Source organism: Poecilia latipinna, unplaced genomic scaffold (assembly GCF_001443285.1).
Source record: "Poecilia latipinna isolate Pla-1442-1.1 unplaced genomic scaffold, P_latipinna-1.0 Scaffold236, whole genome shotgun sequence".
NCBI classification, from domain to species: domain Eukaryota; kingdom Metazoa; phylum Chordata; class Actinopteri; order Cyprinodontiformes; family Poeciliidae; genus Poecilia; species Poecilia latipinna.
The window spans coordinates 19,469-32,828 of record NW_015112852.1 but is presented as its reverse complement, the minus strand read 5'-3'; the positions used below and the strand labels follow the sequence as shown (position 1 = coordinate 32,828).

The following is a 13,360-nucleotide window of genomic DNA, read 5'->3' as shown; positions in this document are numbered from 1 at the left end:
TTACTGAAGCAGATGATGCTCCTGATGTGATCTTCTGCTGGGTTTGTTTGTGGTAGCATTATGTTACAGTTTATATCCAAGCATTTTTTTTTTTTTTTTTTTTTTTTTTTTAAGGAAACGATACTGAATCACAAGCTAATTTGAATTTTCCTTCTCTTTCAATTATGGTGAATTATTTGTTAATTTGGAGTACTCGCCATTGTTTGTTCCTTCGTTCAGATCCTACATCCAGACCAGGTGTGTGGGAGGGGCCGACTCACCACTTCCTGTTTGTACAGGTTCATGATGACTTTGATTACATCACTGGGTATAGCCAAATGAAGGGTTTTCTTTCTTGTAAGGTCTTATTTATTCTCTTCACAGTAACTTTTTTATCTGCTCTGTATTAAGGTTGCAAACTATTCAGTTTTGTAGAAAAGTTTTCAATTTTATTAATACTCCTTTTTTTTCCAGATTGTGTTATTTGGTTTAACCGGTTATCTAATGGTGGAGACCTATGAGGTTTAGGTTTGTGTCAGTTTTGTATAAAAGCAGTAAGATTTTGTCAACTGAGAACTGAAGATGGTGGAAATGGTGATGTCATTGAATTAAATTCATCAAGAATGAACCCAAAATATCTGCTGATGCCGACTACCTACCACCTTCTTTGACATTTGTTCGACACTTCCTATCAAAATGTAATTGTATAATCATTTTAAAGTATCCTTTAGCAAAAGTATATGAACCCAATGATTTTTTTTTCTTTTAAACACATCATAAAGACTTTACAATGAGAACTAATAACCTTGTTAGTCAACCCAGTTAAAAAAAGAGAGCATATTTCTATAAGGCCTGGATGTGAGTGTACCTGAAAGAAAATGTTTTCTTCTACTCTGTAAAATATGGTTACATAGTGAAAATCTGTAATGCATTTTGCACTGTACTTAATCACTACCCTTCAGGTAAGCAGGAATGGCTCCTAAAGGGGTGGCATTAAGCATTATGTATTTTCAAGGCCCATGCATAGAGCCATCTTTAGCACAATTAGGTAACTATATTATCTTCAGTTCTTATAGAAATGCTGTAGATTTCAAACATAACTTAAAAGAAATCTGACTTAGTAATTTGACACCTTCAAATTGGGCCTCAGTTTCTTTAAGGAGCTCTTGTGCTTTCAGCAGATCATTACAACAACTCTTTTATCATAATCATACCGTTAACAGTCATTCTTCAGAGCATTAAACTGGGAAATAGTTTGTATTATAAGCTCAGCAGATGCACAGTTCCACCAGGTGTTTGTTAATTGCCGCTGCCACTAGTCTGGTGGAAAAGCACATGGGTGAGGTGTTGTGTAATGAGGCGACACTTTGTATGAACAAGCGTTTAGGCAACCCTTAATGGTTACCATGGAGGTTCAAGGATTTCTCAAACTGATGAAAGAATCAAAGCAACACTCCATATGTGGTTTTGATGAGCAAATAACATTATAACATCATATAAAGCCCAAAAAGTCAGTTTTACATAATGCACCTTTTAATAGCCTTTTAAATAATAATAAAAAAAAAAGTGAATGCAATTTTTCCTGTTTCTTAATGTATGTGCAAATTGAGCTATGCCTAATTAGAATTAGCATTTTTCAAATATTTATGGCTAAAGGTGATTGTTATTGCTCCGGTAGTTTCTGTAGGTTTGCAGTTGTGAATCTTAATACAGAGTTAATTTATGGATAATGGAGCTTATGCCCTGCAGAGCAGAAGAGAGAGACTTTCAACTACTTTAATGTAATGCAGGAGAAAAAAAAAAAAAAAAACCTTTTGTGAATAATGACAGACAAACAATTATAAAATTCTTAGTCACATCAGGAGTCTGCACACTCCATGGAGTCATAATAAATTTAAAGCGGTCACAAAAAGACAGATTTTAGAGGACAGGAAAAGTGACAAAAGTCTTGTGAGAGGTGGTGAATAACTGTCTTTTCTGAAAACCCTGTCGGTGGTTGCATGATTTTATGAACCCAAAGTTATTAAATGGTAAATGGACTGAATTTATATGCCTCTTTTCTAGTTATATTGACCACTCAAAGCACTTTACACTCCAGGTACATTCACACACACACACACACACACACACACACACACACACACACACACTTTACACAACAATGAGCAGATTGTGAAGCGATTTGGGGTTAAGTGACTTGCCCAGAAGAACATCAAGACGTGACAGGAGGAAGCTGGAATTGAGCCTTTCTTGTACAATATGATTTTCATTAATGCATGTCCTTGCAAAAGCTGAACAAATAAAAGCTAAAGACTGATACAAGAATAAATTCAGTTTCGTTATTATTTTTTTCTTTACCTGTCATCTGTGAATCAGGGTTAATCAAAAGAGGCTACTTAGTAAGTCCATTCCTGTGGAAAACCCTCCCTTCCAGAGAATCAGCCTGAGGTTTTTCTATGAATAATGTTCCTGTTCATGGAAGGATTAGGTACAGAGGGCTCCGCCAAAGCATTCGGGTGTTACAGGAGGGATAAGGAACAAATGAGTAACGAAATGACTGACTCACCACTCCGAGACATGGGATGCAGTGTGTGTGCACTCTCTTCTGCAGCTTCCACCAGTCAGAACATGGCAGAACAACTTCCTGATATGTTTCTAATTGTTGCCTCTTTCCCGTCATGCACATCAGCCGGAGAAACAGTCAGGCTCCTGTCATCCATGTCTAATAATCTGGAGGTTTTCTTGTTGCCGCATAAAGACTTCTGCATGAGTAGACACAGGCCTTGCTGGTTGGAAGAATTTACAGCAAAAAAAAAAAAAAGAGACATGCAAATTAAAATTTACAGCGCAATCTCATTTTTCTGCAAAGGTTGGCATACAGTCATCATGAACATAAATGTTATTTTAATTATAGACTTTTGAGGAAGCATTTAAACTATTCTATTTGATGGTGGAATAATTATAGACCATAAAACTTTAGAGATTTATAAAAATAATGATTTAGTTTCAAGTTTAAATATATTGTGAATTTTCTTACACAGAAGAATTTACAGCTCTGGAAAAAAATTAAGAGACCACTGCGCTGAACCCCATTGAAGACCTCATGGTTCTTCCACCAAACATTGATTTCTGAACTCTTCCTGAGTTGTTTCTAAATATAAACTTCTTCTTTATTTATTTATTTATTTATTTTTGCATTATTTGAGGTCTGAAACCTCTACATCTCTTTAGTTATTTTGACCATTTCTCACTTTCTGTCAATAAATACTACATTTTTGCTTGGACTTTAGGAGACATGTTGTCAGTAGCTCACAGAATAAAAGTTTATTTTACTCAAACATATATCTATAAAGAGTTAAATCAAAGAAACTGATCTGCTTGCTCCGAGAGTCTAAAACATAACGGTTAATTGGTCTCTCTAGATTGTCCTTAGATTTGAGTGCATGTGTGGTTGTTTGTCTTTGCGTTAATAGCTAAGAAGGTATAAACAATAGATTGATGGATGAATAAATATAGAACCTTAATGGTATTTGTTTCTTTTTTTTTTTGCCCTCAGCAGACTCCTTTCATAGATCCAACAGTGCCAAGTGTTCAACAAGACCAAGGAGGTCATTGTGGATTACAGGAGGTCCAGGAGCACAGAACACAATAATCTGCTCAATAATGGGGAGGGAGTAGACCGTGTGGCTAATATCAAGTTCCTGGCTAGCCACGTAACATCATACAACCTAACTTGGTCACTGAACACATCGTACCTGGTGACGGTCCAACAAAGACTCTTCTTCCCCAGAAAGCTATAACAGAGTGGTCTCTCTTTTCAGCTGCTTGTGAACTTCTGTAGAGCTACCATAAAAAAGCATCTTCTGTCTTAGTATGACAGTGGAGTCTGGCAGCTGCGCAGCAGAAGACAGAAGGAAATTGGCCCGGGTTGTAAAAACAGCACAGGGAATTGGGGGGGAGTCCTCTCCCACGTCTGGAAACGGTACACAGTGGATGGATGCAGAAGAAGGCCAGATGTATCGCTGCAGACGCCACCCACCCTGGCAATGGACTTTTTCACTGCTTCCTTCTGGAAAACGGTACAGGAACATAAAAGCACATTCCACCAGACCGAAAGACAGCTTTTTCCCCAGAGCTGTGAAATTTGCCCCACACACTCACACAACTTCCTCGAAGACATTCATGAGTTAGAGGATGATAACATAAAAACGGGACTGTGCACTTTTTCACACATCCTACCTCAAGTTGCACGCCATTGCTGCTAAATTTGTTTACTTGTTAATTTGTTTACTCTGCACATAAATTATTCTGCACAAACATTCTGAATTAACTGTTGGACTTTTTTTTAATGTCGTGGGGGTTAGGTTTTAAATGCTTTTGTCCGTTTTTTGATGCAGAGAGTAACTAAGCAGAATTTTGTTATGGATGCATAGTGACAAAAAAGAAAATGTTCTAGGTAGTTTTAGCAGATTTCAGGTACAATGGTTAGTTTCCTGGAACCGTTTTTTCATACTCTTTTATGCAATATGTTAGCAATATACAACAAATAACAGTATGGCAAGAATGGACACCCCTTACTGCTCTGTGAACATGCAGTTCTGTGTAACAAACTGCACAGCACTGTGTTTCTGATACCTTATATCTGTATTTACAACTCTGTGTGCTTAAAAAAAATAATAATAATAAAAAATAAATTCAGACCATTTTATGTTTTCAAAAAATACTTAGGTTGTATATTGTATTCCACCCTAAAAAAGAAACAAAAACAATTCGAATGCATCATTAAAAGCCCCTAATTAATATGAAATCCTTGCCCATAGTTAAGTGTGTGAAACCCTACTACTGGAAATGATGGAAAACTGGGCTAAATGAGAATCAGAGAAAACATAACATTATCACAGTGAAAAGCAGTTGACAGCATCAAAACAAAGACTGGTTTGCGAATATATTCATGTATTTATTATTTTCTGAACATCGTGGCCACCTCCTGCTCCAGAGCCAACAGAAATACCCCCCCCACCCCCCAATATGGAAATGATTGCAATTCAAGGCCACAGAAGCAAGGAACTGTATCCCCACAAGCAAATACAAAACACTGAGTCGCTAACAGGATTGCAACACCAAAAGTGAAAGCATGTCTGCCAAAATCTACACATTCAAAGACCACAAACATCGAACGGGTGGAGGCGGGGGCGTGGGGGGTGTCCAGCCAGTCAGGACTAGGGAAGAAAACAGACACAGCTGATTGTAGTGGAGAAATGATTACCCAATTATGTTTTTTTTTTGCGGGTATAAATGAGCGCACCATGTGCATGATACATATGATCCAGTTGCAGTGCAAAAAGGTTTAATGAAAGACGGCTTCAGGTTACTGAGTAGCATACATTTTTGCCCAAGCAACAGCTTAACGTCACAGAGATGAGATGGTCTCTTTATTTTTCCTCTAAACTTATTATTCACCCCCCGTTTAGTGCAGATCTCTCTGTCCTCTGTAGATAAAAACATAAAATAAAAAAACCAGAGATCATAACAGAGTGAACGTTTCAGGAGATGGAAACCTGTGCTGTTTGCATGTTCCTCAGTTTCTTTGCAGTGAAGATTTTGAAAAGGGTAAAACACCGCCTCAGTTATGCATTCTTCAGATTAATGGGGGTTGCTGAGGGGAATGCTTTAAAAACGGCATCGACTAGAAATGCATCAGGGCTGACAGTTCAGCTTTTTTTTTTTTTCAGTTTGATCTCCATTAAGCTCTTCTCTCTGATTCAGTAACTGCTAAAAGGGAGTCATTATAATAATCATATTCATTCTCGGTCCTTTGGGATGTATGTCTTTGGAAGCCATAAATACTCTTGACTCACATTTTGCTACACGTTACATCTTTACAGGCTCATTTTTTTCAAACATTGAGACTAATTTTTCAAAGAAAAACTCATACTCCCTCTTTAACAATCAAAAGAGTCCCTGTAACAGTGCCAGGCCACACAACTGCCATGATATCTTTGAGCTTTAAAATGAAATCTGTCAGCTGATTGAATTAAAATGCAATCAAAACATTTCTGTGTGTAAGCCGCTGATGCTCTCCCTCTCTCCTGCAGCATTCGGTTTTACACTTTTTAAAGACAAAAATAATCAAAAGTTCTTATTTGCAATAAATCCCATTTCTTACATATTTTTTAATCCTTCACTCTTTACTCTTTTTCAGCTCATTTTAGGGCCGGTACATAAGAAAAGATATATATATCAAATAATAATAATAATAATAATAATAATAATAATAATAATAATAATAATAATAATAATAATAATAATAACAATTATAATAATAATAATAATAATAATAATAATAATAATAATAATAATAATAATAATAATTGGTAAGAATCATCATAATAATTGTTATTCAATAATGATTAATAATATTATTATTAATGGAACATATTATTAATAATATACATTAAACAGCGTTGATATAGATTATAATGTTGCCTTTTAAAAGATCATTTATTAAGTATCTGTGGGTGACAGCAAGAACATCAATGACCAATAAATTAAAAATCTTTTTATCTCCCGTCTTTGATATTTAGCATGAAATAATTAAATAATCTATATTTATCAGGCCCCGTGTTAACTAAATATTTTCCATCTTCGATGGAAAGAGCACATGCTGTAGGGTTTCCTCCCGCTGTGGCATGTGCTTATGTGATCAGGAAACCCCTCGTTCAGAAAGTCTTGGCGAATTCTGATCATTTCAGTTGGAAAAATGTTCCCTGATTCTAAAACTTTGGCTAAACTAGTGGACTCAGCCTCCAGGTCCACATCAAAACCTTCAGATATTTGTTTACGTGGAAGTGAGAGAACAATTCATGTCTGAAACTGCACTGAACTGAACTGTGCTTGTGAATTATTCACAACTGAAGTGCAGTTGTTTAATTCATTGTTTATATGTAGTTTAAAAATGGGTGTTCTTCTCCTTTTCAAATCTAATTGTAACGATAAACGAGTTAAAGACAACATTTAGAGATACATAGCAGCAAATACACTTTCTTTCTTTCCTGTTTTCTTTGTAAATGACAGTCAATTTTTTCATGAATAACCAGGAAAATATATTCATTTACAGTACTGTGCCAAACTTGTTTCCCACAGCCCCAAAATATTTCCACCAAACCAGTTAATAATCTCCCGCAAAATGAATCAAACGAAAAAGATTAAATCTGCAGAAAATAAAAAAAAACAATGATTTTACATTTCTAAACAAAACAGTACGTAGTCGTTTATGAAATGAGGTGGTGTACTGAAAGTAAGTGCTCTTCCTGTTGTAAGACAGTAAAGGTTTCAAAATCTCCCTTAGAGAAGAAGTGCTAATGGTAAACATGAGCAGCTGGTGGAGGAAAACACACAATCCCTATTGTTGTATATATATATATATATATAAATATTCTTCCATCTAAGACATTGTTGGCATATTCTGCACAAATCCCTAAATACACCCCCACTTAGCGCAAAACATTTGGACACAGAGAGACAGGCAACTAACTTTCTTAAATTTCAGTGCAAAAGAAAAAGAGAAAATATATTTGAGTGGCAGCTACAGTAAACATGACAGCTCACGACAAGCTGATCAGCAGCAGTTAACTGGCAGACCTGGCATAGCCCAACCTTTTCATTACACCTCCGCATATATCCTCTATCAGTCTGACATCCTTTCGAGGCATTTTCTGCCTCCATATGTTGATGTTTGCTGGTGAGATGTCCCCTTCGTACATGAGGTTGTACAGGTTTGTGGAGGTGGTAAATGTCAGCTGATTGAGGGCTGCTGGCGACATAGGAACTCCCAGGAATGTGTGTATTGTCTCCGCTGTCTCCTGGGGGAAGCTGACCACGTCCTCAAACCTCACTCGAAGGTAGGAGTCCTCGGGGAGGGTCTCAGCAACTCGAAGTGCTGCCATCGTGTGAGCCAGCCAGAGATGAGCAAGGATCAGGATAGGGTTCGACTCTGACCGGGACAGCAGCCACTGGATTGTTTTAAACTCTGGGGCAATTGCTGGGCACCCTGCCCTTACAGAATCCTCCTTGAATATCAAGGAAAGGTGCTGCGGGATGTTTTTCAGTGAGTAAAGACTGGGCTTGCTGTTATAAACCATGAGATAAATCCATGCCCGAGGGTCTCTGACCAAATAGACTGCCCTCAGGGAGATGCCAACCACTTCTTGAATGAAGGGCAGTTTAAGCGTCCAGCTGCCGCTCCGCATGTTGAGGACCACTTGGGCGTTGGGGTACTCTGCAACATGCCGTCTCATCTCCCTTACGTACTCTGTGTCTCTGTCCAGGCTGGCCTTCAGCCTGCCCTTCAGCTCAGACGCAGGCTCCCTCCGCCTGGATCTTTTCTTTCTGTCCCTAGAGGGGCTTGCTCTCTGGGGCTGTTTGGCCCTGCTGCCCTCTGCAAGCTGGATATTTTGCAAGTGCAACTTGGTATTGTGCACAAGTGAATGCAGCCAGCTCTGAATGATCTTAAACCGTCCATGCAAAGCATCTGTCCTTGACCACTCACAGGTGTCAACCAGTGAGTCAAACTCAAACTCAGTCTCAGGAATATCCACATGTTCAGCAGGAACCCTTATGTAAACAAAGTCTGAGTTATTATAGAAAAGGTACTTGAGTATTTCTGACCCCGACCCAGGAAGGGCTGTTATGACCACGGTGGGAAGGGGGAGCCGGTGCTGCTCATACAACCTGATTTGTTTGCTTGCTTCACTTTTGGTGTCTGCACCTTTCCACTTTACTCCGCAGAGCAGCTGATCGCAGCTGTTGGACACAAACAGCAACTCGACTATCCAGAGGACAAGCACAGAGAGCAAGGCGTAGCGCATCAGTCTGCTGAAGCAAACATAAAACTTTCTCTGCATGGTCAAAAATCCTATGGCCACACAGAGAACAACGCCCGCGACCACATTGAGAGTAAATCCAATGTCAAAGAGCTGATTATCGTTGCTAATTTGTTTAGGGATGTGCTGCGTCCCAAGGCCATATCTAGTGATTTGATATCTATCTTCAACTTTGCAGTGACCGCCAAATCCTATATAAGCCAATCTTGCTCCAATATCTTTATAGTTAGTAACTATAGAAACAATCTTCTCTGTGTTGTTTATGGTTAAAGAAAGCCTCACACCATTTTTGCTGTTATCTATAAATCTACAACTGGACACTTTAACATATGGGCCATGGAACACATAAGCTACTCTGCTGACTGCGCCTGTCATTGGAAAAGTGACATTGACATACTGTGTCCACCTCTTTTTAAACTCTGCAGCCTGCTCTGCCTCCTGTATTCTGGTCTCAGGGCTGTGACCCTGGCTGTCAAACCAGAACATTTTATAATGAGCATCCCACACATCCATCATGGCACCGTTGTATTTATCCATAAATCTAAAGGGAACATATTTGAAATCAATGTCTAGGTTGTGGAAAAAAGCACTGAGAGACTTCACAGGGGAGTCGGCCCACTTCTCAACGTGGTCGAGCACCAGCAAAGTTTGGGAGTTTAGCAGAACCAAGGCTCTGAAAACACTTTTTAATCTCATGGCTGGGGAGTATGCTGACACAGCCTCCCCGCTCACAAACATAGTGTCCCTGTGCTCAGAGGCAACAATCACCTCTCCTCTGGCGTCACCCACCCCCTCATCAGTCCAGCGCAGCCACTTGGCACACTCCCCTAACTGCCCCTCCCATGGACTGTTACATTGGCTGGTAGGAGATGGACTGAACACCAAAACATTGTTAAGATAGCTGTATTTGGGACCGTAAAGTGCTTCAGATACAAACACCTGCCCATTGGGAGCAAATGTGAAGGAGTTCTGGTCTGGGTGTTCGTGGCCAGGGTTAAAGCTGTTCCAACCGTCTACCCAGGAGTAAGGTTTGTCATGAACAATGTCATAGACTGCACGGCCGCCGAGACGTCCAGACTTAAAGGAAACAAAAGTATTACTTTGGCCAGCAGGAAGTCCAGCTCCATAGGTAACAACCCCCCAGTTAGAGAAAATATGCATCCTCGCTTTGCCAAAGTCATGGGGAGGTTGTGGTGTGAGATGTGAGTTGTACCAGATGTACTCTGTGTGGAGCGTAGCCCAGCGCTGGGCCGACGACTGCCCCATGGGTCCATCCTTCGGTCTGTGCTTCCGAATCTGCTGAGCCAGCCAGTTTCCTGTTCCATTCTTCAAGACAAACGTGTCGAGGAAAGCCAGCTGACTCTCCGGTCCGTAAAACCAGTTGTAGTTAGAGTCTGCTATGCCGACTGTCCTCTGGAAGCCTGGCAGCAGAGTGGCATAGTAAAACCAGAAGTGACCCCGCAGCCAGTTGTTCTGCATGTTATCGATGTTAAAATGGCGTTGGGCTAAAAAGACGTACTGCGTTATGGACTTGGCTGTGTAGCTTCCATAAGCGACTCCCTCGTCCAAAGAGCCATCCACAATGTGATTAAGGAGAAACATGGTTTTCTCCATGTAGTTCACCGACACCTGTTTCCAGATCATCGACTCTGGGTCGTTATGTGAGCCCACCACTATTGCACCAGTTAGGATGGCTAAGATATTAGTGGTTTGATGGTTTTGGAGGTACTGTTTCCCCCATGCTCTGAATTTGGAGAGCTCATACAGTGCTTCAGTCTCTGAGTGAATTTTCTTGAGGTATGTGTCCCTCCTGTTTTCATCCAAGAAGGAGTAAATAAAGTCATAAGCAGTTGCAAACCCAGTCAGAGAGTGGGCCGTGGGGACCTCATCATTCGGCGCACTGGTCACTTTCCAGTCTGGGTAGTTGGCCATCCTATCCATAAACTTTAAAAGAAACTGCAGGGCGGCCGAGTCCTCGGGGCACAGCAGGCAGTAAAGAGCCAGAGGGGGCAAGTTGTTCCCATAGATCTCATTCCATTTGCTTGTAAACTCCTCATGCTTTGCAGGGGGGATGTAAGACGGTGCGTTGGAAAGCATGGTGAGCACAGCTGCCCGGATGACTTTAAAGATGTAACTGTGGGTGGTGGAGGACCTTTGCCTCAAGTGCAACACGTCCGCCTGGTTAAAATATAGGTTGGGGTGTGAGTCGGCGGAGTGGAGCTTCCACCGCTCGAGCTTGACCCGTGGCGAGTCATCGGTGAAAACGTCTCTGTCTGTGGTGTTAAAAACTCCAGAGAAAGCCGTCCCCACTCTAAGGAGTGGGAGTAAAAAAAGCAGATGTGCAACCCACATATAAGCCATGTTTCATGGCATCACTGAATGCATTTCGGAAATTCTTGGAATTTCTTGGAAATTGCAGGTAGCCTACGGAATAAAAGTTTTCTTCCCCCTCTTTTAAAATGTCCCTGCAATGTTCAATAAGTTAACAGAAAATGTCACAATAAAAGTCCTTCAACTTTATATGAAAATATATTAGGAGGTACATGATAGTCTTCATAAGGAAAAAAAAAACTTCAGTGGAATGGCAACAGAAAAATATTCCCATCTGTAGCAGTCTGTCTCAACAGGCAATGAGAGAGAAAAAAGACATTTTCGGAGGGGGGGAATCTGTTTACATCCAAAACATATTCCTCGTGCTTGTTGTCCTCCTTCCTCCCGTCAATACGGAGACACTGCCATCTCCAAGCTCGCCGGTAACTCCTATTGATCTCCTCCTTTTAACATATTGCTCGCACGGACAAACATCAGTCAGCCCCAGTCCGTGTCCGGTCCAATCACAGCCGCCCACAGGCTCCGTGCGCAGCCCGACCGAGCCGCAACATCAGCGGGCAGGGACCGCGGCGGGCACCGCATCCCCGCAGACAGCATTGCTTCTCGGTTACACAGCCGCCACACGCCGAGGTGGTTCTGTGCGTAACCACTGAGCTGAATGTTGCTCCCTTTGCATCGTTAAGCCCAGTTCTCTGTCTCTCTCTCTCTCCTCTCTCCCTCTCTCAGCGTCTTACCCTCTGATTAGTGTGAAGTCCGAGTAGGGGGAAAGTTGCCGTCACTCCTCAAGTATTCCAAGAATGAAACATTTTGCCCCCCGAATGTCTGCAAGAAAATGGAAAACATCTCCCCCCTTCGCCCCCCCCCCCCAAAAAAAAATAACCATTAGTTCTGATTGTCCGTCTAGTGAGAGGAGAGAATCTTCCCGCTGTTGCTGCACACACACATCCCAGAAAGTGAGTGTGTGTGATCTCCCGTTGTGTCCTCCCGACTGTTCAGCACAGCCAGTTTGATTGTTTTCCTGCACTGGATGGAATATTTTTCCACTGTACAAACTGTAGAGGGAGCCGTGACTTCAGCAGCTCACCCTCATGTGAACGATGCGGAGTGCCAGTCTTTTACACATTTTATTTATTTTTTTTACAGAATTACTTAGTTTTGCATTTAATTTTAATAAAACAGCAAAAATAAATAAATAATTAAATTAAATAGCTATCTATGTAAGTGTAATAATAACATTGACGGATGCCCAATTTATGTAAGAAAATGAAGATGAACAATTAAGAGTGGTATGCAGTTGCTCACGCTCATTACCTGGGAATCATTTGGAAACCAGGGTTAATTGTTTTCCTCATAGTCTGTGTCTTTCCTACTAGCATGGTCCCAGTTTAGGTCTGCTACCTATTTTTTTTTTTTTTTCTAAGAGGGGGCATAGTACCCTTTAAAGTATTTTTATTTTTTTCCACGTAGTCCGTGTCTTTCCTCCTAGCATGGTCCCAGTTTAGGGAATCAGAGAAAAAGATGAAATGATCCAGGCTCACTGCAAGAGCAAGTCAGGCCAATGAAGTGGATGTGTCAGCATGAGCCTAAGATGAAGCATGGCAGATAAATAAGACCGTCCAAAAGGATCAACAAGTCCAATGCTTCAGATAGATTAGCGTTTATCTCCCTTACTGTATCAAAGAGAGAAGCAACAGGGTTAAGGATGAGTTTCAGTCCAGAAAATCTATTCAGTGTCTAATTTGTCACTCGGCTTCCCAACTTTCCATAACATTGATTCACTTTTTACTTTCAAATCACAGCTCAAAATGCATCTGTTAAAGTTAGCGCTAGCAAATAAAGTGCATTCTAATAATTATTATGATTAACTAAATACTTTGAAAAACTAACCCGAGACACATACATACTTAAATATATGAGTGTTTATTTTTTTTGTCAGTTTTGATGATTATGATAGCTATTGAAAATCCCACTGCTTACAAAGTGCTGTTTTGGAAAGACTGAGTGGAAGGATAGCCACAGGCACGACAGGATTGTGAAGCAAAATCCATAAAAAAAATTAAGATTAAAAAGGTATGGACTTTCTCCTATTAACTTCATATTCCATCACAAACAGATGTATTCAAGACATTTTAGCTACAAGTGGAAAAGATCTTACCTAAGAAAAAAGA

General features: G+C 40.4%; 1 protein-coding gene across 1 annotated transcript; it reads right to left on the bottom strand.

Annotated features, from left to right (window-relative positions):
• Nucleotides 1-6,461: 6,461 nt before the first annotated feature.
• LOC106947340 (dermatan-sulfate epimerase-like protein) lies at nucleotides 6,462-12,218 on the bottom strand. The gene has a single exon (XM_015032261.1). The coding sequence runs from the start codon at nucleotides 11,220-11,222 to the stop codon at nucleotides 7,608-7,610; it is 3,615 nt and encodes a 1,204-aa protein (XP_014887747.1). The 5' UTR covers nucleotides 11,223-12,218; the 3' UTR covers nucleotides 6,462-7,607.
• Nucleotides 12,219-13,360: the final 1,142 nt, after the last annotated feature.